Genomic DNA, 26,557 nt, shown 5'->3' with positions numbered 1-26,557 from the left:
TTCATTTCCCCAGCAACTGAACGCATTCATTCATCTTGAGCACCCTGTAAGAAGACCTAAGGGTCTGTTGGGAATGCCCAAGTAAAAAATAAAATAAGATACAATAGAATACAATACGTTAGCTGAATTGGCTGGTCTGAGCATCAAGCACCAAGAGTCCATAACCCGGGTTATGGACTCTTGGTAGCACCCTTTCCAAGTTCTTCTGAACTAATCAAGCAGATACTATGATAGTGTTTTTGGTTTTTTTTATTACTTTGTTTTACTTCGCAAAATCCAAACGGGAATTTCTTCTCAATAAACAAGGTAGCGAAGACGGAAGAAAAAAAGAGGGGTGAGAAGTGTGTATGGACTGGAAATGATAGTCAGCTGGAGATCAATAGTGCGGATCCATTTTCAAACATGGCATTACTGAGCTACTGTTGAGTTGTGGTAACATATTTAGCAAGGAATACTACAGGCATATAATGTTCATCACTGGATGAGGTTGGGAAGTGGAGAGGAGACTTTCGTTTTCTGAAAATATTTGATCGGTTCTCAATTTTCTTCCTGTTTCGTCTTCAAAGAGAATTTTCTGAAATAGATCGCCAAATATAAGAACTGCCACAACGCACCCGAATAAACATTTTACTGGTATATTAGCTACACCAAGAGTGTTTATGGACTCTTGGTTTCACGTGTCCTCTCAAAATCTCAGGAGATTCTCCTAACCTTTCCAAGCAGCTTAGCTTTTAGAGCTGTGGAGGTGGTTGAAATTTGAAGGTTCCCGCAAACTCTTCCTCTCACACGGCAGAAGGAAGATGGGTTTGAACGAACTGGACAATCAAATCCAAAAAGATCGAATCAGCCATGCAAAATATGGCATACGTGCCTCCATTTTAGCACGTGGTGCACGGCGTTGCTCAGTACATAAATTGAGTACTTGCGTACACCGTACAGAATCCCCACGTGCGCCATGTCCTAGCGCTACAGCAGTCATAAAAATAAATTAATTATTTATACGGCGAGGTGAGTAGATCATGTCGTGTGTACGGAACACAACTTCGAGAGTTGTAGGAAGGTGTATGTGGTGCGACCTAAACTTGTTTGCAGTCCAGTCGAGTCTTTCGGTTTAGTTTCTCTCCCGAAATACACAGTGTTGGTCTCGACGAGTGCAGCCCGTGCTTCGTGAGCTGGAGAGGACGGCGGAGCAGGCGGCTTTGAGTTAGGTCTGGACAGATGTATGCATACAGCTTTTGATAAAATAGTCGCTATCTTACTGTAGTCGGTGCTGGAGGATTTGGCAGGCCAGGAAACAAGTGGCGAATGCAGGATTTGTTGCTGGATGGATGCAGATATCGCCTAACCCTGGTGCTGTTTCCGTAGCATTAGGGACGATTTGAATACTTTGACACAGGTTTGAGCTAGGGTAAATAGGAGACGAGCAAGAACAGACTGAGAAGAGAGAGATGAGCAATGGCAGGAGTTGTCCTTGAACTCTGGGCATGTGTGCTGGTGACTTGTTGCCTTGCCTCTGGGCTTTCTTCAGTCAACGGTGAGTGCTTGCTTGAACGAACTTCGTGTGTGGAGCTCCAAGTCTAAAAAAAGGTGGACATCAAATGCCAGTGTGAAGTCCCCTATTTTGGCGAAAGTAACCATCTTCGCTATTGGCAAGCAACGAGCTTGTAGCATGGTGCATATGCGGACTGGGCTAATCAGACCATCGAACGCTTTACAACCAAGGGATCGGAAGTTCAAAGTTTCCAACTGCTGAATCATATTTTCGGCGCAGTTGCGGGCCACGCTCTTTGAACGGTTATGCGTCCCTTCGAGTTGAGGACGGATGGCTACTCAAAAGCCCGAAGTCCAGTCTGTGCATTCGTAAAATTACTCGACGGCCACGGCGTCTAGAATAGGCGTTTGATTTTCAGTGAATTGTTGACTTTCATTATTCGCCCCAAAACCTCCGGCTGGGCCGGAGTGCAACGTCGATTGATTGTCTTAGTCTGCCTTATCAAGCATCCTTATTAGCACTTGCTTCGACATCCTTTGTGCTGCAGTGGCATAGCGCGGTGACAAGTGAAAACCGATCCCATGAGTGGCGCACTCAGAGTTGCACTGGACCAGCATGGCACACAGTCAAATCAACCTGGAGGCATGGACAGTGCTTTCTGTTTGCTGTTGTTGTGTGGCTTCTGTATGACGGGGCCACTAAACACCATGAACAAACGTATTATATGCATACCAGGGAGTCGTACTCAAACTAGGGAGGTGACACGGCACAGAAATCCGTGTCACAGGGGTTGACTCGCACCCGTGACCCCTCGTTGTTATTTTTGGAATAGTTCAGTCCAGTCCAGTCCGAAAGGTCATACTTGGATCGACTCGCCTTCTGTACTTCACCTCCAAGCGTGCAACGCAAGACCCGCAAAGTATGATTTTTCTGTGGGGAACGATTTTGCCATTGATCAAGTTTTTATAGGAGTGCTCAAGCATACTACGATTGCTGAGACGTCCCGAGCACGCTTGTTCAGGTTCTCTATTTTTGACGAGCCGGTCCTACAGCCCCCTACATTGTATCTAACGACGTAGGAGCTGACAATGTAAGAGGATTTCCCTGGAAATAATGATGATGGTGGTGTGACAGCTGCAGGAAAAATGCTGGCTGTTTATGACAGTATGACTAGATGTACAATGTAGCTCTCTTGTATGGTACTTAACCCCTGCTAGAAATGTGTTGTTTAGGAAGACTGGTGTATTGTGCAAGTCATAAAGAAGAAATGGGGCAGATACACGACTTACAATTTTCAAAAACCAGCTTCGTGTTATGTCTAATTTGTGTCAAAATTGTAATATTTAGACATGACAATATCATTGGCTGTACTTCTCTAATATGGTACATAACCCCTGCTATAAATGTGTTATTTAGGCGGACTGGACCATTGTGCAAGTCATAAAGAAGAAATGGGGCAGATATACGACTTACATTTTTCAAAACCTGGCTTCGTGTTATGTCAACTTATGTGTAATTTGTGTCAAAATTGTAGTATTTCAACATGACAATAAGGACGTTTAGCAATGCGAAAATTCGAACTTTTTGTGGTGGTGATATTTCGCGAAAATCTGTTTCGAAAAAGAAAACTTGTGAGGTTTAGCAATGCGAAATGACTTTTTCTCGAAGTTATTTGAATCTTGTAGTACGAGGTGAATAGCAATTTCTGGACATGAAAATAAAATAGAGCCCCACAGGCTGTGTGTTTCACATTTTTCATATCTTTTTGTATCTATTGTATGGCCTAATCCTTCATCTTTCCAAATATGTGACAATTGCTCATGCTGTGATCCCAGAGACTTTATAGCAGGACGTTTTCGACAGGCCAATTTTTTGGCCTAAATTTCAGTGTATGGAATTCTGGACATGAAAGTAAAATAGCGTCAAAAGGCATCCTATACTGCACCATTTTTGTTATTTTTTCTATTGCTGGACTGCAGTTGGCCTCTTCACACTTCCAGCCAACAGGTCCCAGACTATACAGCGTCTGAAGTGGAGTGCACATGGGGAAGCCAACGATTCGTCCATTACTTCTTATTTTACTCAAAATTCAAAATTCTCATGCGACATAGTACCACAAAACTCGTTGAAATGCCTCACAAACAAAGGCTATGAACAAGGCATCGACACGAGGAGAAACTACAACAACCCAGCTGTCAACTACGGCAAGAAAAAACTTCATCAACCTGACTGACTTGACTCTACACGCGACGAAAAATTATTTTACTCGAAATGTCCAGAAATGTACAATGTCCAGAAATAGCAATTCACCTCGTACCGTACCGTATATGCAGCTCAGTCTCAAGCAGGGGCTGTAAAATTACTACTCCCTGTAGTCAAATGCGTACCGAGAAAAGAGAAAGTTACTTTCGCAAATCACTGCAACTTCGCGTCCAAGTTTTCGAAGTTTCGAGCTTTTTTTCTGTACTCATTCCCAGCCTCGAATTTTCTTTCGAACTTTCGCATTGCTAAACGTCCTTAATATCACTGGCTGTACTTCTCTTATATGGTACTTAACCCCTGCTAGAAATGTGTTGTTTAGGAAGACTGGTGTATTGTGCAAGTCATAAAGAAGAAATGGGGCAGATACACGACTTACAATTTTCAAAAACCAGCTTCGTGTTATGTGCAATTTGGGTCAATTTTTAGTATTCGGATTAACCTAGGATACGACTCTGAACAGTTCTGAACAGTTACCGTAACACTACACGCTGTCTCATAACTGCTGCTGTTGCCATCACTGCTATCAAGTAGTTCGGACATGGCAGGAGGTAAACAAATTGCTGGTAGTCTTTCAAAGAATACTGGCGAGTGATGGGCGTAAACGAAATGTGCTGCCTCAATAATTTCAAAAACTAGACACCCATGCTGCACGCTTGGAGGTGAAGTACAGAAGGCGAGTCGATCCGAGTATGACCTTTCGGACTGGACTGGACTGAACTATTCCAAAAACAACAACGAGGGGTCACGGGTGCGAGTCAACCCCTGTGACACGGATTTCTGTGCCGTGTCACCTCCCTAGTTTGAGTACGACTCCCTGATGCATACAGAACCGAGAATACCAGTACACATGATTGTGATTTGCGAGTTGTAGTGCACTCCATACACAAGACGAAAGACCGAAAGCCATAATGGAGGTCTGCACAATTCTGCTCGCATGCCCTCCTGGTGCTTTTTAGTTTACGCGCCCGCATGCATAATTGCATATCTGGCCTCTCCCCATGTTATCTGCAGAGCTCTACAGAAGGGCCACCACGTATTATATTAATCGGGCGCATTTCGGCGGGGATTTCCCGAGTCAGATCACATAATTATCGCGTATTAGGTATTTTCCAGGTGCTGAATTGCCAACAAAAAACAGTGAACTCTGATGGAAATTTTGAGAAAAGGTCGCACTGTTCGGCTGTTTTGAGTAATCCGCAGAAAATATTCGGCGGACAGAGGTCGCATAATGCACATTTTCACCTCACATTGGCTTCGTAATACTGTATAGCGGGAAAAGTTTGCGATCTGGAATCCCAGGCGCGTAGCCTGAGGAGATACCACGAAATCATGTCGAAAAATGCACTGTACCAGTACACTCTATTTTACGAGAAACCGCGAACCTCGAGAACTAGGGGTGAAACGGTTACCCTTTAAGGTAACAAACGGGTATCTGGCTAAACGGGCGGGTTATCGGGTACCCTTTATCCGCCATACCTTTTTCCAAAAACGTTGCATTTGCTTGTGACCGTAAGCGCAACGTGTCTCTTACAGGCATTCTAAAAGGAGAGAGATTTTCGGGCGGCAGTTACTACTGTATCCTACCGGATTTCGTGCCAGGAGGATAGGCGAAGTCATGCAAGTACACTACACCGCGACAAGCACGGTGTGCACACCCACGGCGCTACATGCTAACAGTCAAAATTGTCGTAGCTACATTGTATAATGGATACCGTGATATATACATGTATTGTTAGATTGCTATGTAGCAGTATTGAACAAGCAAAAACACACTCAAAACTGTGCACTGAACTGTACGACTGTACAAGCAAGCTTCTAATACTGTACCCTACAATCCTACACGACAATCGGGTACTCGTTTGCTGACGGATCAGCGGCTAAACAGACGGGTACCCGCCGACTACCCGGGTTACGGGAAACGCGTCGCGTCGCGAAAAAGTTGATCTGAGCTCAACTATTTCGCGTAAGGGAAATGAAGTATGAATCGGCCTTTACGACGACAGCATGTCAAAACAGTGTTCCTGACTGCAACCATAAACCCATTGATCAGGAACACCGTTCAGGAACGCTGTTTTCCACATGGTGTGTATTCCGCCTTGTAACCTGCTGTCATCGTCAAACATGTTATCATGCCAGGCTTTGATACACCATGGCCAGGGTCTGTACAGTAGATGCTTGTACATGTTGCGCTACAGGCACTGGCTTCAGGCGTACTCTGGTCTACAGGAGACATACAGGTTGTTTAGTCAAACTCTTCAAAAAAGAATATTTCGGCAGGTGCTGGCTTACCAATGAGAACGACTGGAGCGCCCATGGCAACCGCCATAGCTACAATGCTAAATCCATTGAACCCAAGCCACATCATGTGGAAATGCAGCAAACATGTTTGCGCACTCCTTCTTGCTACGTGTGTGCATTTTGATGCATTTTTAGTGCGTCCACTCGTGTGCGCCTTTCGAAATCAAGCTGGAGAACTTATCACGAATGAGTATTTTGTTGAATTTCACCATGCCACACACACGCGTGCACACACGTGCAGCATGTTGACGGCCTGGAGTGAGTCACAGAGGGGCAGTCACCAGAACGTGCAGAATACCGTGCTTTACCGGCTGTTAGTCAACCCCGGTGATAAGTGGACCCCAATACTTGGGGCCTCGATTTACTAGTTCGATATCAACGTGATCAATAGTGGCTGTTGTAAGTCGACTGCCCCATCTTTTAACTCATTTTTGGTCATAAAAGGTCGATTTATAACCGGTATAGTACAAGGCTGATGGTCGCTGCGCTGGTGTGTTTTATGCTTTGTGCATTGCCTCGCGTACGAGCATGTGGTGGTGACGGGTGGAGGATGCAACTAGGGTGGCAGGCGCGTGCCCCGTATGGGTTCCTGGGTGCCCGGAACCCCCTTTTTTCTCTCAAAATGCAGGATTTTGCTTCATTTTTTGAAATTTTTCCCGGGCAGGCCCCCCGGACCCCCCCCCTCCCTTGAAGGGCACCGGCGCACGCGCTTGGGTGGCACTGTCAGCCACCTGAAGTACAATTTACTCGTGGGCTCAGGTCGGCTCTTCTGAAATTTTTCGAAACCTGGACCCCAAATCAGTTGCTTTTGTTGACTCCCAAGGAACCCGGGGCAACGAGTGGATACGGTCAGTACCGTAGTGACCGTACTGTAAGAGCAGAACTTTTTTCGATAACTTCGGTGCCGAAATTTTGACCGAAAATAAAACGCACGGAAAATTTCGGTACGAGTACACTAACTAGTACCTGGAAAACGGGTTTACCGAAACTTTCCTCCACCGAGCCGCTCATTTGGGGGAATGCCGAAAATGTTACACCACCGGAAATTTCTGCTTTTACAGTAGCTTGTCCAACACCCCTGATGTCTTGGTGTTCATGTCTCTCCCATGCAGCCAGTACTCCCGAACCGCAAGCGAGGAATGCACCAACTGCAATCGAACCGTCGCCTGCGTCCGCCTCTCGAGAACCGGACGTCTCGCCAATAACCTGCGAGACTCCGGTCACCACTTCTTCACCGCCGCAGTCCTTGGACATGTCCAATCTTGGTCTGCTGCCGTCGCTTGTTGTCCTGTGCTGCGTGAACATTCTCATCAGCGGCGGCGCCATCTTCTGCTCCAGGCGACGGCAGCCCTGCAAAACCCTGAATCAGATGTGAGTGGCAGTTTTGTGACTTTTGTCAGCTGTTTTCTGTGCAGTTGTGCAGTTGGGCCGGTGTGGCTGTATAACCTGCAAGGCAAAAGCGAAAGAGGGCCAGTTTGGATTCGAACTAGGCCTCTTTCTCTTTCTCGTTTAAAACGTTCTGCACTTTGTGTTTCGAGTACTTTGCCGGCAATTTGCCAAAAATGTTACTCCTTTGAGCTGTAAGGCATACATGCAAATGCTTCTGAGTCCCTGACCGAGATCATAATTTTCAGCTCTTTTCAATAGCACAGGTGACGAGATACCACATTATCATAAGCATATTCTGTGCATGATGGTGGGTACAGGCGGTGCGCACATTTGCTCATAGGCTTGTGCAGTGACCAGCAAGCAAGATACTGTTATTAAAAATAGTGGAAACCCTGATGTGCGTAGAGGTTGTGCACGCAGTTGCACACTCTTGGTGGCACCGTATTTTTCCGGTTATAAGTCGACCTTTTACGACTGAAAATAGCAGGAGAAAAGGTGGGGGTCGACTTACAACCGGGATTCGACTTATATAGTTATAACCGGGAATTATCGGTATCTTCCAAAAATGACCTGCACTGAATACACGAGTGCACCATGTGTATGCATTTTTGCCAAGTTTATTTGCCTTTTTCAAGGATTTGGATGTTTCAGAATCCAATGAGGAGTGTTTATGTGATTTGTTCATGTGTTAGTAGCAGGGAGCGGTTAGCAGTGCTTCGTTGGGCAAACACTTTAAAAACATAATTAAGACCTCCGGATACGGGGGGTCGACCTATAACCGGGGTCGACTTATAACCGGTAAAATACGGTATGTACTTTTGCTGGTACTATAAAGAATTGCTGCACATGCGTTTTCTAGCTGCTGCACGCGTTTGCACAAGTGCTCATGATACTACCGTGTCTCTCCGGTTATGAGTCACATCTCACTTTCAGTCTTGAGCCATATTCCTGCAGTATACTATATTCACATAAACAGGATGCCACATTCGATTGTAAATCGCATCCCCTTCTTTTCCCCGAGAGTTTAGTGCAAAAAGGTGTGACCTATAATCGGGGAATTACGGTACCTGGAACCGGCACTGGTGAGTTATCGACATTCCGACAGATGTAAAGAGAGAAATGCCAACATGGATGAGGAGGACAGTTGCGCCGTTTGTTTTGTCGTGGGGTGGGTGCGAATGCGTGTGTGAGTGTGGATGGGTGTGGTATGCACATGTGCGCGTCTAGATGTGTACATATCTTAGTCGAGTGACGGTGTTGAACGGGCGGAAGAGTCTGAAGAAGGAAAAATGACTGTCACTGACTCGCCACCAGGGACCTTCACTACACGTCAGGCGAAATAGCACGTCATAGTACATTTGAGATAAGCGGAGAGAAGATGACGATGTCCACTAATTTAGTATCTGTGCACACGAATCTGCTGTGTGTGTGACTCTGTGTGTCAGCTATGATATCATCTTCTGTGGTTCCATGCCTAGCATGTACGTCTGAACCATCCTGCAAAGTTTGAATGACGTAGGTTGAGCGATCGCTCCGCGAAACATACTTTTTGAAATTCTCTTCATAGTATATCTTCCACCATTGAAATTTCGAAAATTCTTCAGAAAAAGTGCTGAGAGGGGTGGCTTGCAACCTCGATATGGCTTGTTCCAGGCATGCTTTGGAGCCACCTTCTGTTGAAGTAGTGGCGGGGATCTGCCCTGCAACTGCTACAACAAAAAATGATCCGATCTGAGAAAGGGTGAGACCGCGAATCTCGGTTGAATATTGAGTATTTCAAGCCTTTTCACGACGAAGATGGAGTTCTTTTTGGAGATGGACGTCGCGGCAAAGGACATGGTGTCCGACTTCTGGCGTCTGGTGAAGCCAGGGATCATTTGTCCAGTCAGGTCGGCAGCCTAACCGTCGGTAAGCTTGTGTTTGGATCCCGTTCTGCTCGATGTGGTAGATCACAAACAATTTGATATCACACAAATTGATGTCAGCATCGTGCGTACGGTATTTTGTATTCAGAAAATCCCAAAGTGTCTCTGTGTGGCCGTCCTATGCCACGAGAAACTCCAATCAGGCTCCTATGTCCTCTGCCTTCATGACTGAATGTCCACTTCGTTTGAACAACGAACACAACAATTGAGGACAGCTTTGCAATGAAAAATACAGATAATGGAGCTGAAAAAAAGAAGAAAAAAACATGCTCAGGATAAGACTCGAGTACACGCATACCCTCCCCGCAGGTGAAACGCAAATTTTTGTGAAAAATGCGTGTCGCCGACGGACAGTAATTTCGCCTGACGAGGCCAGGGATGCTCTAACCACTGAGCGCTGGTGTATAGCAAATGTGAGCGCACGAAGCACAGAAGCCATATCGTTTCGACTAGGCCTTTCGTACCATTACGTTTCTAGTCGAATACAATGGCGATTCACAACGTAGCAATTCGACTTGAAAAGTGATGGTACGAAACTTGAAAGGCCTAGTCGAAACTATAATTATGGCTTCTGTGTTTCGTGTGCTGATTTGCTTTCCTCCAACCCAGACTCTTTAGCAAATGTGTGCCTGTATGCATGCGGTGTGTGCATATCAGGGGTCGTCGCAAACGTTTGCTGTCGTCCCTGAAACGAACATCGTTCATTTCGTACTCGGACCCCCTCCCTCCCCTCCCTCTAAAACGAACACAGCTTGCTATGCTGGACGACGAAAATCGCATGCATGTGCATGTCATATGTACAGTGCCGGTCGACTTGCGATTTTGGCTCGCACCCCCCCCCCCCCCCCCCCGAATGAATCATGTTCGTTTCAGGGACGACAAAAACACTTTTGCGACGACCCCTTACTCTGTCTGTCCAGGTGTTCTCATTGTCAGGGACGCAGCAGCATTCAGGCGGACCTGCAGGCGTTCATCTCACAGAAGTCGGTGGCCGCTGGACAGCGCAGCAGCGAGAGCTCGCGCATTTTCCGCGGCGACGAGTCTCGAACCTACCTGCCTAGGGGCTCGACGCTGCACAGCACTGGCAATAACAGCAGCTACATTCCCAGTACAAAGACTGGCTCTGAAGCCGGAGATACATATCTGTATGAGAACTCACCGTCGGTGGATAAGGACTCCATCATGGAGAGCTCGGTCAACACAAGAATGACCGAGGAGCTCCGCACCGTGTCGGGCAAATGCTCCAAGAAACACAGTGGCCTGCTCTCTTCAGGTAAGTTCTTTCCTTTTCTCTATTTGCACTCAGTTTCCGCTGCTGCAGGTACTGCTGATGGTGGTGGTGGTGGTGTTGGTGGTGTCGGTGGTGTCGGTGGTGCTATTGTTGTTGTTGCTGCTGCTGGTGGTGGTTGTGGTGTCGGTGCTGTTGTTGCTGTTGCTGTTGCTGTTGCTGTTGTTGTTGTTGTTGTTGTTGTTGTTGTTGTTGTTGTTGTTGTTGTTGTTGTTGTTGTTGTTGTTGTTGTTGTTGTTGTTGTTTTTGAAATCTTTTATTCTCACGATGGCCTATGGCCAATAAGGGAAAAGAGTTACTGTTGTTGTTGTTGTTGTTGTTGTTGTTGTTGTTGTTGTTGTTGTTGTTGTTGTTGTTGTTGTTGTTGTTGTTGTTGTTGTTGTTGTTGTTGTTGTTGTTGTTGTTGTTGTTGTTGTTGTTGCTGCTGCTGCTGCTGCTGCTGTTGTAGTTTTTGTTCAAGATGATGGTGTTGGTAGTTGTTGGTGGTGGTCATCGTGTGGATGTTGGTTTTGCTGTTGTTGTTGCTGGCGCTTATCTCCCTGCTGTGACTTCTGCACCCACACCTGTATGTGGGTGAGTGTTTAACCACCCGCTACCGTTGCTATGCTAGAGCTAGGAGGGATACTGCAGCTCTGGGTTGCAACGCCAAGACTCTTTGTTTTCATTGTTGCCTCATTATCACCTTCTCATTCTCCCGACTGTGTTGTGTGTGCCTGCGATGTGCAGAAAGCGGCAATCGTCTAGAGTCAGTTGTGTCTTCGTCGGGTATCCTGGACGGCAGCGTCGGTGATCAGGGTAACATCTTGATGCGAGTGGGACCTTTGTTGGGGGCGACCAAGACCACTGCGCCGCCCAACATCACTAGCATTGTTGTGCCGCCGAGCTCGGCGAGGCCGACCACCCCACCCCTGTCCTCTCCTGCCTCCACCGCCGCCAACAACAGCTCCAACGCACAGCCAATCTACTCCGGCGTCGTCAAGACATCCAACATCACCATAACGCCGAGCAGCGTCAGTTCAGGCAGCAGCGCCACCGGCAAGTCTCACCCGTGCAGCCCCGTGCTGGTCAAGCCGTCGACGACTCCGCCGCTGCGCACAGCCAGTCCTAACGTACCGCCGCTCCAGCACGTCAAGATCAGCGAGCAGCCGTCGACCGACACCGACCACAGCGGCTCTGGATTCTACACGACCGCGCCGGGAACAGGTGGTACAGTGACCGGCAGTGACGGTGGTGATGGTAAGTGTGGCAACCGTATTTACCTGATTATACTGTAAGTCTCTCACCTCCCACAATTTAGGCGCTGCATCTGCGCCTCGACACTAGAGGGTGGTGGCGTTCCTACGGATGCGAAAACTCGGCGCGAACCGTGATTTATTTTATTTTATACTGTAAGTCGGACATTTTCGGACCATTCAAATTTCGGCCTCCCAGGGCTAAAACACATTTTGGCTGCAACAAACTTTCGGCCTGTACTGCTGCTGACTGTATGCATTTTAGGCGCTGTATCTGCGCCTTGACCCTAGAGGGTGGTGGCGTTCCTACGGATGCGAAAACTCGGCTTCCAGCCGAGTCTCACGCGAACCGTGAAATTTTTTTAAATATTTTTTGTACTGTAAGTCGGAAAATTTCGGCCCATTCAAATTTCGGCCTCCCAGGGTTAAAACACATTTTCGCTGCAACCATTTTTCGGCCTGTACTGCTGCTGACTGTATGCACTGTAACACTGATACTTGCAAAACAAATATTCGGCTGCAATAAATTTTCGGCCCGAGTCAGGCCGAAAATAGCTGAAAATAAATATGCGCCGAATATTTGTTGACTTACCGTAACCAAGAGTAGATAAACAAGAGTGTGCAACTCCAGCTATGGGGTCTGCGACGGCAGAACTTCACATCACGTGATGAACCCGTGCACTCTAGTGCATGATAGATACTGGGTTGTACGCAGCCCAGCTTTGGGTACAACTCTCTTGTGGTCACTTTGCACTGTTTGCCAGCATAACCTTTTGAACCATGTCACGTGATGTGAAGTTCTGCCGTCGCAGCACAGCATAGAGGTTGTGCAGGCAGTTGCACACTCTTGTTTATCTACTCTTGCCGTAACTGATTGAGGGACGGCATCTGCGCCTTTGATCTTTGCAGGCCGGTGGTGTTCCTACGGATGCTGAAAACTCAGTCTCTAACTGAGGGTGTCACCGATTGGCGAATCTGGATTGAGTGCGAGCAGCCGGTGTGGTCCGAGCAACGCTGGCCCAATCGAACATAGCAAGGGTGTAGTACGTAAAATGCACGCATATCGTACAAAGATTCTGTGAAAGCTGCTGTCCAAAATATGCCAAAGTCTATTTCCACTCCAGCCACACACCCGGTGTGGGGGCTGGTGTGGTCGGATTGCACTCCAAGCACACCTACTCCAGATTCTGCCAAACGATCACGCTCATGCGGAGTGCACTTGCTCAGGATTCGCCCAATCGATCATGCCCTGCGTCTAAAGTGAACGATGATTTTTAATGATTTCAGGCCCGAGCCAAATTGTTCTTATGGATTCAAAAAGGTAAGAAGTTGAACACAATTGTGAGTCGCATCCCACTGTCCTTGCCTTTGAGGTTTAGTGTAAGAAATTGCGACTCACGGTCAAACCTCTTTAGGATAAACACTGATAAGGCGAACTTTTCCATTAGTACGAACTAGGGCCAATCCATGGTTGGCCAGACATCAAATTAAGTCAAAATTATTCGTTTATGACGAACTCCTGTACGGCGAACTTTCGCGAAGACGAACTATTTTCAACCGTGATTTGAACGAAATCAGCGCGTAGTACGAACTTTCGGTCCCCTTGTGTACGCTGGCTGTATTTTTTTCGATAGTCGAGGCCTCTTGTACAGGAAAAACGAATTGGCAGCGTGTTACACGGCGGATCGGAGGACATGCCGTCATGAATTCATTTGCACATTGTACTTACATTGTACCTGTTGCGAGGTTACGCTATGAATGCTTTACATGTGCCCCAGCATGCAATTTCACAGAGAAAAAACAGCCCATATGATAATGTATACAGTCAGACCTCGTTTATCCGGTCCTCGTTTATCCGGTCCTCGTTTATCCGGATCCCTCGCCATCCGGAAGAAAATCGCTGGTTATCGATGTGCAGCATATGTTATGCATACAACATAACCGGACCTCGCGATCCGCATACCGGTGCATGATTTTGCGTACAAACTGGTTAAAATGTGTACAAAATGCTTCGTCGTATCCGGTTGCATGTGGCTGGCTGGCGCTTGCAGAAGCTAGTGTCAGGGAGTTGTACAAGCAAATGAGGTCCTTGACCTGCTGGGTGTGTGCGGACAGCACCACTTGTCATTTTTCTGGCTTGTTTTACATACTGGGCACGCTAATTGTACTGCATAGGACCTGTCTACATGTATGTATGATGTCACTGCTTTTGACATGCCACATGCATATTCAGTATGTGTGTTCAGTTATCCGGTTACCTCGCCTATCCGGATGTTTTTGTGGAAAACAGATGTGTGCGGTTAAGCGAGGTCTGACTGTATCAATTTTTGGTCAGATTTGGATAAGAAGAAATCCAGATAAGACAGACTTACTTGCTCAGTCCCTTGAAGTTCGTACTAACGAGGTTTGACTGTACATTCAAGCGGCTCCAGGTTTCAAATTGTTTGTCTTATAACGAGTATTATCCACTATCCGGACGTGAATGTACACATTTCAGACGTCAGTGGATTTTGAACGATGGCTAATAATGAAGTGTCCTGTAAGGTCGTCATCACACTTCGTTCTCTGACTCCCGTTTACGTCTAAGTCTGCGTAGAAAAATCCAAAACGGGTGGTCGTGTCCTCAAACAGGCACAGTTCTTGACCTGTACACGCGGTCACGTTTTTTTGGAGAAATTTGAAAATTCAAACGCACGTTCATAGTCGCTTGGAAAAAGACTGGGGGCGATACACAAGGTCATCCAAACAAGTTGTATACACCCCCCCCCCCCCCTCTTTGTCTCTCTCTCCCTACCATGTCTACCTTTCCCGTTTCCACTGCTCCCGTTTTCATTTCATACGTGGATCTTAGGCTGACATCACACCATGGTACAAAGCGCTTTGTCTACGTCCACGTTGGGAGTTTTTGGTCGGTTGTCATGATGATCCATGTACGGGGTGAAAACGGGAGCTGAGGAAACGTAGACGTGGTAGGAAGAGAGGATGGGGGTTACAGGGCTGCCACACTTGGAGGGAGAAAAATGTGAAGGGGGTCGGGGGTGTCCCCCGGTGAATTTTTTTTAGGAAAATGGCTTGCTGTTGGGGCCCCAGAACACATTTTTAGCTGTCCACACACATGCAAGTACGCATGCATTTTTACAGCTACATATTGTACAATGACCGGCCAAACGCGACCTGGAAGCGCCGAATGGCCAACTGGACTAAAAAGCGCTCAAAATAAAATAATCGGTTGTCCCTCTTTGGGAACAAAATCGGTCCGTTTGTCCGACAGGTGATCAAAAATCGGAGCAAGTGGCAGCCCTGGGGTTACAACTATTTTGAATTAAAACGGGTGAACGTGTGTATCTCTCCCAGTCTTTTAACCGGGCGACCTTGTCGGTGCATTTGAATTTTCAAATTTCTACACTTGAAAACGTGATCACGTGTACGGGTCAAGAACTGTGCCTGTGTGATGATAGGACCACCCGTTTTGGATTTTTCACCGTCGACGTAGACGGGAGTCAGAGAATATAGCTACGTAGTGTGATGCCAGCCTAACCAATGTCGTACTAACGAGGGTAGGCCTGTCACACACACACGCACACACACACACACACACACACACACACACACACACACACACACACACACACACACACACACAGATATGTGCATCTGGTACACATTTGTTGTTTAGTCGTTTGTTGTACGAACTCTCCATAATGTGATCTGCACACACTTGGCCCAGTGACCCTGGCCCTGCCAGCTGTCCTGGAAACCGCCTAGACAGGACAGTGTGTATATCCATGCAGTGCGCATGCAAGTACACTGTACCTCGTTTGTCCAGGACCGGGCACTGCCCGTAACTTTGAAATCTCCGTAACTCCGAATCACATACTGTACAGTGAGAAATGTTCGCTAGAGATTAAATTTCGCTATTTTCGCCACCATCACACATTCGCGAATATAAATCACCGCAGCCTGCTCTGTGCATTGATTTTTGACTGTACAGGATCCAATTGAAGAGATTAAATCGCGAAAGTTTCTCGTCGTGAACCGGCACAATTCTTGAAAACGCAAACTTTGCGCGCCGCAAACGTTTATTGCTTTACAGTACATTTCGATGGGGGAAAGGCCATGGATATAGCATTATGACGTCACTATTTCCACAAAATATTTAATAGTGACAAAAGAGTAGTGATATTAGAGAGGTTCCGCACTACGTAAAGTTGAGCAACTTTACGTTAGTGGGCGGGAAAAACCCGTGAATTCGCGAGTTTGCACTCCACTTACGGAAAGTTGTCTACGTAGAGTACGTAGATAGGGCTCTGATAACGTAGCTGGTCCGTAAGTGGATTGGGGTACAAATTTATGACTCTCTCCCCAGGTCGATCTGGTCGTACACTGCCACTTTCGGAGTTGCCAAGGGCAGCTACGTGATTTGAAAACTCCGTATGGCGGAACACAGATGCGCATGCAGTTTACGTAAGACTTTCCGTAGATCGACTACGTTTTTTACTGACGTAATTACGTTATGCGGAACCTCTCTATTACCACTTGAACTCGCCCAAAGGGTGCCCGGTAGACCGAAGTGCCCGTAACTTGGGGGTACGGATGACCGAGGTAAGAGTGTACGTGAATAGCCCAGTGATAGTCTGGCCATGTGATGAGAATCTTGGCATTTGAAAGGGAAATCGCGGCATCATGGGGAACTGCACCTTTTCCCAGAGCCCCTGCTAACAAATCAACCACGTTTCAAGCATCACGAGCGCTCACCCCACCACCACCTACTTCCGTGGACGCGTACCCTGTATGCACATTGCACACTGTGCGGTCAATCCGTACTCAGTTTACCTTCGAGCGAATGCGAGCTCCACACATGCAGAAGAATCGAGTCCAGCTCGTCCAACCTGCCAGGCTCCAGGATCGGGTCCAACCCATCCAACTTCAAAGGTTCCATGGTCGAGTCCGTACTCTTCCAACCTTTCCGGGGGTCCACAACCGGACGTCTTGCGCCAATACGCAACTGCTTCCAGACCCCGAGGGAGTCTTCCGTCTCAGCTACCTGAACTGATTCCTCCCTCTGGCCATCAGCCAGAGTGTCCTAACCGACCAATCTGCATTGCCCTCTCTAGAGCCACTGCCTCGTCAGAGTAATTCAACACCCGTACGGGAACACCATCCACCGTAGGGCTCACTAGCGCATGCGCCATCATGACATCATTCATTCCTTGGAAACACCCATCCGGTATCGTCAAGGCACAGGTCGGCAACCCTTCCGACTTGTCTAGCACGGCGTTAACCGTCACCTCCGAAAATGGGGGTATCACTTCACGCCTCCGCAAGCGAAGAACGTGCTCTCGTTTGCCGTCACCATCATGGCTTGGCGGAACGACGTCAGCTTTAGAAGCTTTAAAATGCAGTGCTCCACCATCCGAAGGGATCTCGCAGGGGATTTGCGCAAGTACGTCGCGTCCAATTAAACATTGGTAGCGAAGTCCTCGTACAACTCGCATCCCGTGCAAGCACGAAGCTGCCTGGGTGCCCAGGTTTAAGACTACAGTCCCACAAACGTTCCAAGTGTGTACCGTCGGCACCACGAAAATTCACACCTATGTCTGGTGATTCTAGGTCAGCGTGCTGATACCCTAGTTCGCAGAACAAGTCTTCTGATATGAGACTTACAGCAGAGCTAGTATCTACTAGCATTGGAATAGGCCAGCTATTAACTTCACCTTCGATCAACATTCCTCCCTGATTTCCCCCAGCCCGACTAAGGTCTGCGATCACTTCAGAACTAGCATCGTACCCGTCGGTTGACGGACCATCACAGGGTGTGGACGTCGATGGTTCCAACACCCAGTCTGGATCGCGACCAGAATCACGGTGACCGTTGAGGTGGTCTGCCTCCCCGGTCACTGTCCGTTTCCCGAAAATCGGTGCCCGGTATGAGGGTTACCCCTAGCTCTAGGCGGACCTACAGCCCGTGCGTTTTCAGCTACCCACCGAGGGCAGTGGTGCTTGACATGGCCCGGTTGGCCACAATGCCAACACACGATGGGGTGGTTTAGTCCGCTCCGAGGTTGACCCCGAGCACCCATACGGTGTTCTACCTTAGTGGTAAGCTGTGCCACCATCTTAGCTAAGTCAGAGACTTCGCTATGCAGGGAATTTTCTAGAACCGCCCCAACCGGTTTTCGACCGGTTGAAATTGTTGGCGACCGGTTGAAAAGTTACAAATCAGTTCCAACTGCCTGTACTTTTCTGTGGGTGAATGGAGCTGTGAATGGTCAAACGCGTCAAATTGCTGTCGAGTGCCATATTTGGGTTGTATTTTTAAAAAAATTCCGGGGGGGGACCGACTCTTCATTGGACCGTAACCGGTTGGAAATTCGTCCTAGAATATACCCTGCTATGAGTGGGTGGCTTTGGTTCTACAGCTGTGGTGACTAGTTGTAACCGGTCTGTGTCACCCGTCTGTAATAGACGACTGGTTTTGTCGACCTCATCGCGCTCCCATGCCCTCTCTAGGTGGGTAGCCAGTTCGACAGCCGCCTGGACCGTCTGCGGTGCATTTTCGTGCAACCGTATACGCAACCTTTCTGGGGTTACGGCATCTAGGAACTGATCTCGGACCAGTTCGTCCTGCAAGGCAGGTTGCATGGTTGGGTACGCCCGGCCCACCAGTTTGTGCAATTCGTCACGCAAGGTGCCGAAGTCCTCATTCGCACGCCGCCGGCGGGTATGAAATTGTGCTTTATACTGGCGTGCTGCGCCTGCCGGAGCAAAACGGTCCGTGAGGCCCGCCACCAGGTCGGCCCAAACGGCTCTCCTTGCAGCTGGGACAGAGCCCAGAAATTGTTGTGCCCCGTCGCGAAGACGGACTGCCAAAAATTGTGCGCGCTGCGCATCGTTCCATTGATTTACCGCGGCACAAAGGTTGAAATACTCGAGGTACTCCAACCAATCACCTTGGCCTGTATAAGCCTCCGGCATGACGGAAGGCCTTGCATTTGGAGCATTCGGTGCTCCTCCAGCAGTGTTAGCTGCAGCAGCGACATGGGCACCAGCCGCAGGTCGGTTTTGAGCCATGTTAGTTGCAATTGATTGCAAGTTACAAATGCTAATAAGCACGAGAGGCAAGCAAAGCTTGAAGGAGAGGCTGTTTAAGCTTCTTAGGCAGACCCGAAGGTGGAATGATTTCCTAGCCCCACATCGGTCTCTTTTATCCCTGGGCCGCTGACGTGTCAGCGCCAGTTCGCTTTCGGCACCGTGGCGCGGCCTGCGCAGCGCCTGCGCACACAATCTAAATGCGGACTGTCGCCAGTCACTGGGTCAGTAGTACACCGTGCAATGTTGCCAACCCAAGTGACCGTGGAGGGTCTACTGGTCCTCGAGTACCGCTCAGGTGTGACGAGTCGCCCCTTATTCACTTCCCGTAGAAGCTTCCTGAACCGTCGTTCCTGCTGACCGCATCTGGCCAGGCTACGCTGTTTTTTAGTCAGACTATGAGTACAACTTACTTCTAGTGTGATTTCTCCCATTCCTGACTCAAGAGCGCAGGGGTGTGGATCTACGCAGCATGCTGGGGTGCGTCCTCGTTTGACTACCTTGTACATGCAGTCCTTGGAGCTAGTTTATACCACTAGTCCAATATCAACCCTCATGCTTTGACACACAAAACACAAGTTTGTTCAAGTTCGCCTCTAGGGCCATCTTTCAAGTTACTTACGATAACATCTCGGCTTCGGCCGAGGCCAAGCTGGCGGCGTCGTCGACTGCCGCGTCGGTGGTTGCCGTCAGGCGTTCGCGTTCGGCCTTTGCGGCGTCTCGGACTGCAGTGACTGCATCTGCATTTGCACGATTACGAGGCGGTGCCGCCTTTGCGGGTTTTTGCCGTTTCGGGGAGGCCCCTCGGGCCCTCTTCGATTGCTGAAGAGAATTTCTTCAATGCCATCAAGATGGACGTCAGCCCGCCTGCAGTAGCCCGGAGCTTCTGGGCCTGCGAATGCCGATGCAAGGCCTCCAATGCTGAGGCACCCGCCTGCAAGGCCACGATCAGGTCTTGCTGATGCGCGGCATGTCGTGGGAGTCGCGCCTCGGGTGGGCCACGCTTTAGCTGTTTGTCCGCCATTCTCGATTCTGTTCAAGAAGGGAACACACTTGACAATGTTTTAGCATTATCGCTTGATCCTGGTCACAGCACCACATGTCATGGCCGGTGATCCATCTAGTGGCACCAGGTCGTCAACCAATATAGTCGACTCAAGCAGATAAGTGGCTCGCCTGTTTTCCGGCTCACACAAGGTAGTCGAAGATTGAAGGGGAACGATCAAAGATACTTTATTCATTGGAGAAGGCGGCTTTTATGCGATTTTGCTATAGTATAATTATAATAATTAGTAGTAAATATTTAGTATGGTTCCGGGGAGCTCGCTCACCCACATTACATGATAGTATTGCTAATATTATTGACCTTCGAGGCTCTTCGTGCCACGGGGCCTGGAGTACGCTGTCGGAAGTTGCTGCAGTCAGAGCACGCCGCCTTCGTACGCTGCCTTGATTGATGGTCACCCTTTATCTCCTGCCCGTAGGCTCTTCCCTCTCATTGCCCCGTAGGTGCTTCACGGTCAAGCCGTGACCTCTCCCAAAAAAGGGATAACGGAGTCCGCAGTGCGCGAAGCACTTGCAGGACCCTTTACGTCGTACGACGCGAGAAGAGGGGCCTTGCTTGCTCGACTAACAAAGGTAGCAGCTCCCTTGCAGGACTAAGCAGGGTCCCCTCAAGCTCAACAGTGTAGTGAGTACAATGCTGACGACTTGTACTTGGTGTTGCCGACGTACGACAACACTTGTGACTCTAGGCCACTAGTTGTAAGCCATGATTGGTCAACTAACGAAAGTGCCAAATCCTTCGCAGGACAAGTCATGGTTCTTACAGAACTCTAGAAAAATTCGGAGCCCAGCTTTGGCTGCTGAATCTCATTGCGTGGTCGCTTTCACGACGAGTCGAATTCGGGTCATGACACATGCTATAGTGCGTTTCAAAACTATAGACCTCTAGACGTTTTCGAATAATTCCAATTTGGTTTGAGATTTTCGAGAATTTTTTCGGAATATTGCTCATATAATTTCGAAGTGATTGGATAACAGACGCCCAATTGCGAAAAGGTTATACACAAAGTGATCACAGATATTATGTGGTATAGATGCTGGCCTAACGGTTTTTTGAAACTAGAGGTCTGGACTTTCGAAATGCACTGTAGGTGTGACCGTATTACGAGTATACTGGGCGTGCACACTGTGCAAACTTAGTTGCATGCACTCTGCCATGCCGTGTTTCTCTTTCCCTGGCTGTAAAGTCGAGGTGAAGCGCTCTCGCTGTACTTTACGGCACCGTGAAGACCCGCATACCTATGTGCTCACCCAGGCGCCTTGTGTCAACACTCTTGTCCAGCCCACCTCCGTGTGAACGCCGGTGGGCGAAAGCATATTGCAGGTCCAGCACAGAAGGCAGTGCACGTGCAGCTCCATATGCATGTCTGATGCGGCAGTGTGTAGTGTACAGTGCACTGCGCAATCCGTGTACGTAGTACGGCTTGTTGACGTGAAAATCAGCCTGATTTCACTTGTCCAAATCGTCTGTGTTCATGTGTGTTCGTGTCTGTCTGTCTGTCTGTCTATCTGTTTGTCTATCTGTTTGTCTGTCTGTTTGTCTGTTTGTCTGTCTGTCTCTCTGTGTGGATGCATGCATGTACATGTCCCCATCTGCGCGGGCGCGCGCGCACGTTTCTGTTGACTGTTGCACAGTGTTCCAGTTCTGCAGCTCCCTGGACGAGGGTCCCGTCTCTCCACACGCAAAGCCCCCGCTGGGAGTTAAAGAGAGCAAGTCAATGCCTCGCATCAGCGACCTGCGTGCCATGGTGACCAAGAGGGAGCTCTCGCTACAGTACTCGTCCTCGGTGCAGTCTCTACCAGTCGACGTGTTCTCGTGCCTGAAGTGTGTCTCCGACAGCCAGCACGACTCTGGCAAGTACACGGACTCGTCCATAAGCGACACCACAACGTGCTCAGACACGGCCGAGGTGCGACGCGTCATCCGTATGCGCCGCGCCATTGCCGAGCACACGGGCAGGACGCGCGCCTACACGGCATACCAGCACGTGTACAGTGGCAGCAAGGTAACGAACAGATTGTTCCGCAGGAGCAGTCTCCAGGACGAGTCCCAGCCGGAGGCCAGTAAGCCGCTCAAGGACGCGTCGCCGTACTGCCGTGTGAAGAAGGTGGCCAGCGGAAATGGCGACGAGAATGAGTTTGAGAGCGATGGCAGCGTGTCTGATCTGACCGACTCGCAAGACGTACTCGATGGCCAATCGTGTCCCAGCTGTTCTTCTCCCACCATTATGCTATGTAGAAACCGACAGTGCCTAAGCTTCATCCGCCTGCGCCCGTGGCTAGCGCAGATAGCCGCCACGATGGACATGACGGTGCCGGATTGTCGCAAGGGCTTCAAGGCCCCGTCCTGGGGCACGTTCACCCCGACCGTGACCGGTGGCCGGGAAAGCCTGGACGATCCCTGCTACTTTGTGCTGCACGCCCAGAACTCGTGCGTGAACATGACCCAGCGAGATCCGGGGGTCCCCTCATCACTGGATTCTGCAGCAAGCGCCAGGAAGCTAAAGCAGCTGCAGCAACAGCAACAGCAGCAGACAATCATCCCGTCCAGATCGCACACCAGTGGTGAACCGTCGGCACACCCGACCGCCGACCTTGTTGCCGACAAGCAGCTTACGAAGCAACGCCTTGAGTTCTGCAAGAGCATAGCGGGCAGTGAGGACGCAGACAAACAAGCTGCCAAGAGAGGTGATTCCGGAACGCCCACCGACCAATTGATTCTACCAAGACTCCAGGAGGCCGGCGGTGGTGGCAAGGGAACCGCATCGTCGAGTGCTTCGTCCGTCAGGGCCCGCATTGCACAGCAGATTCGAGACGAGGCCGGCTATTCGTTCCCGCTGGATTGTCGCAAGGCGTTCATGCAGGCCTCCGCCGCGCCCAGTGGTGGCAGCAGCAGTACCGGCAGCGTCGATTCGTCCAGCGCGCCCAGCGTACAGGCAGCCAGCAAAGCACGTTTTTCCATGTCCAGCTCCACTGCGGAGAGCTCCGCGCCGGAGATGCTGACGGCCATCCCGGAGACCCTGTCGGAGCTCTCTCCGCTGCAGGACTCCTCCGACATCTGGGACAGCGTCAAACTGACCGATCGTGTCGGCGGTGGGGGCAAAGCTAGTCTGTTGCACTCTCCCCTACGCTCTCCGTCCAAGTCCGCCTCTCCGGCGCTGCCCACGGGCGCCCTACGCTCTCCGTCCAAGTCCGCCTCTCCGGCGCTGCCCACGGGCGATCAAGCAACGACGTCAGGTGCCGGTGCCTTGTCGCTCTCTTCAGCTCGCGTTCGGGAAGAAGAGAACCTGAACAATTACGCCCAGGTACTGCACACGGATCGGAACGGCGAAGACGACGGCGCCACCGCTGGCTCTGTGGCCACGCGGCGTCGCCAGACCTGGTCTAGCTCGGACCTCATCAAGCTGCAACGGGCGGCGGCGGCGGTTTGCCGAGAGCCGGAGAGCAGTGGCGGCTACCAGAAGATCTCCTCTTTGATGCCCGCCATTATGGACAAGCCAACGTCGCCGGACGCAAAATCGCTCGTCGCCGAGCTGCCGGCCTCGATACCGGATCAGAATTTCCTTGATGACCCGCAGGACGTGATCTTGGATGAAGTGCTATCGTCACCAGCTCCCGGCAAAGTAAGGTCAGCGGCCGGTAGTGGCAACGCTGACGTTCACCTCCGGCCTCGCAGTGCCACGATATGTACTCAGGGCTCCGCTGTGCGGCCACCTCTTCCGCAGAACCTTTCGTCGATGAAGCGACTGCATCCCAACTCGCGGAGGACAAAGACCCAGCAGCCTCTACCGCCGCGGTCCAAAGTGCCAAAGCCGAGCGGACTCAAGCTAGGTCCGATGGTCGGAAGAACCTTGCCGGATGCCCACAAGGATTCGGGGGACGCCGCCGACACTCGTGTATTGATGATGCCAGACTTGATGAATGAAGTACTGAGCATTGACCGGCCGTACTGTGGAGATGACGACCGGCCCGTTCAGGCTGATTGAAGAGACAATCAAGCCCTATTATCCACCCCCAAATCACCAGGAGTAACGATAAATCGGCCGCACACACGTCTGGTGCAGTGCACAAAGTGCCGCAGTGGAAAGACGACAAACACACGCACAGCTCCATAGTGGTTGATCAACGCTCCATGCTGCTGCCCGTCTGCCACCCGGCCCTACCTGTCCTTATCGCTATGGTTACTCTTGCCGCGTCAAATTCGCAGAAACTGCTGCACTGCGGCAGCAGGATTAGCAGGGATACCAGTGCAAATCGCGTGCGCATGTTCTGAAACCCACCTCCAACTCACTGTCTCTGCCTGTCCCCGCTATCTACATACACTTGACTACGCTTCTGTGTCCAGTAAAGATTTGTCAAGTTCTCATGCCGGCCGGTGTGGTGCCACTACACGCCGCACCTTGCGGAGAATGTCCCGGAAATTTGCCTCTAGTCTGACTGCGGGCAGTCACGTAGATTCGTCTTCCGAGACATCGCCAGCAAGCTTGCTGGCTGCCTCAAGCACTCATCCCATAATTCTCTCTCTCTCTCTCTCTCTCTCTCTCTCTATTTCGTATTCAAGTGTAAGTCTCTTGGCTTTCCTTCTGCTTCCGTAGCCAAACTGGCAACCCTCTCCAGCCTTGACGCCTCCGGTGCTTCATCCGTCAGCAGACTCAGAACATATCCTGCTTTGAATGCTTGTTGTGTAAGTTTCGTAACTGGATGAGCAACCTGAAAACGTCCCCCTTCAAATGAGCGCACATGCGCGCGCGCGCACACACACACACACACACACACACACACACACACACGCACGCACGGTGTTTATCAACACTGTGAATGATGCAAGTTAACGTATCCCACACCTGGACCGTGTCGATATCGCAATTGCGTTCGACCCAAGCCACCGGACCGCTTCAGTCCATCATTGCCAGCTGGTCAGACTCATGACCATGTCTCATACTCGTACCAATCGACACGCGTTTCTCCTGCCACATCCAGACCAGGTTGTCTGAAGTGGCCATCTTCTGCTGGGTCAATCCCCGGCAACTGTACCTGCACTGACTACGAACACTAACCCTCCATGTCTGCATGATGCTCAACATAATTCTTCCTCTAGAGTCTTCGCTGCTGTATGTCCTGTGCTTAAGGCATTGCCAGTACAAATACTGTGTAAATCTTGTATTCTCTCCGCCCCTGGTATTTCGATAGCTAGTGAAGTGCGTTGGCCGTCGGAGACAAACGCATGTCTAGCCGCCTGTAGAGTAGATCGTCTTTCTAACTAGATGCTGTTAGCGTGCGTGTGTGTGTGTTTGTGTGTGTGTGTGTGTGTGTGCATGTCTGTGTGCGGTAGTGCTGGTTTCTGCTTATTGTCCTACTTGCTGTTCCCTATGAGCATATTTGGAGTACTCTATTATGGCAGTTGCTAGCTACTCATATCTAAAGTCACAATACAACAACCGCACACTGTCCAACTCTCTCTCTCTCTCTCTCTCTCTCTCTCTCTCTCTCTCTCTCTCTCTCTCTCTCTCTCTCTCCGTATCTCTCTCTCTGTATCTCTCTCTCTCTGTATCTCTCTCTCTCTCTCTCTCTCTCTCTCTCTCTCTCTCTCTCTCTCTCTCTCTCTCTCTCCCCCCCCTCTGTATCTATTTATTTGCACTTAACACAGCATATGCACTCTCGGAGCAGGATTTATTCACACCCCTTTGGAGTCATTTCTACAGCACCCCAGCGGTGGCGTTGAATCTTTTGCCAACAGCCACCAGCAATGCACCCACCACTCTATGCACTCTCTTTTCTCTAGTGTTGTTTAACTAGATGTCCCATCACTGCCTGTACGCACCCATCGCTCCACTCACTCTCTTTTCTCTAGTGTTGTTTTACTACATGTCCCATCACTGCCTGTACGCACCCACCACTCCACGCACTCTCTTTGCTGTAGTGTTGTTTAACTAGATGTCCCATCACTGCCTGTACACGTGGTACCTATGTGTGTGTGGAGCGTGCGTGCGTGCGTAATTAGTAACTACGCTATTCGTAAGTATTTTTTCAGCAATAGCCAAAAATAGGGGTACATTGTCGTTTCCTTTCTCTCTTCTCCATGCCAAATGTGTAGTGCTATGTATCGTCCCATCCGCTGTTGCTTTTCATTTGCCTTCCCTAAAACGTGGCCAGTGGTCCTGGCAGGGAACGCGTCCACTGCGCACCTTACCGCCCTGTCGCTGTGGAACTTGAGGTGCCTAATTGGAGCTGTCTGCGCCCCATTTTGACGTCACCAACTACCAGCTTCATATATTATTGTTTTAGATCATTTTAATTTATTTTATTTTAGCTTTTCGGCAAAGTTGTTTCAACAGCTATTTAACGTGGTTTTTAACTCTCTCTTTTTACTAACTCGTATTAATTGCAATTGAGCTAGAGTGTCAGCCAGGCTTACTGGGTATTACAGTGCGTCTCATAGAAGGAGAAGGAGTGTGTGTGTGTGTGTGTGCGAGTGTGTGTGCGAGTGTGTGTGTGTGTGTGTGTGTGTGTGTGTGTG

At 49.6% G+C, this 26,557-nt stretch overlaps 2 protein-coding genes across 2 annotated transcripts in view; both read left to right on the top strand.

Moving 5' to 3' along the window:
• The window catches only part of LOC135825833 (uncharacterized), a 109,134-nt gene extending 105,956 nt beyond the window's left edge, over window positions 1–3,178 (top strand). Inside the window, exon 2 of the mRNA XM_065338464.1 lies at window positions 3,129–3,178. The gene's annotated coding sequence lies outside the window, so the exon portion shown is untranslated. The remainder of the gene's footprint in view (window positions 1–3,128) is intronic.
• On the top strand, window positions 1,056–26,461 carry LOC135825832 (uncharacterized). Its single transcript, XM_065338463.1, has 5 exons — window positions 1,056–1,534; window positions 7,165–7,423; window positions 10,287–10,639; window positions 11,381–11,890; window positions 21,676–26,461. The coding sequence occupies exons 1-5, from the start codon at window positions 1,456–1,458 to the stop codon at window positions 24,024–24,026; spliced, it is 3,552 nt and encodes a 1,183-aa protein (XP_065194535.1). The 5' UTR covers window positions 1,056–1,455; the 3' UTR covers window positions 24,027–26,461.
• Window positions 26,462–26,557: the final 96 nt, after the last annotated feature.

This window comes from Sycon ciliatum, chromosome 10 (assembly GCF_964019385.1).
Source record: "Sycon ciliatum chromosome 10, ocSycCili1.1, whole genome shotgun sequence".
In the NCBI taxonomy this organism is placed as follows: Eukaryota; Metazoa; Porifera; class Calcarea; order Leucosolenida; family Sycettidae; genus Sycon; species Sycon ciliatum.
The sequence above is the reverse complement of the archived record's forward strand: the minus strand, read 5'-3'. Positions and strand labels throughout refer to the sequence as shown.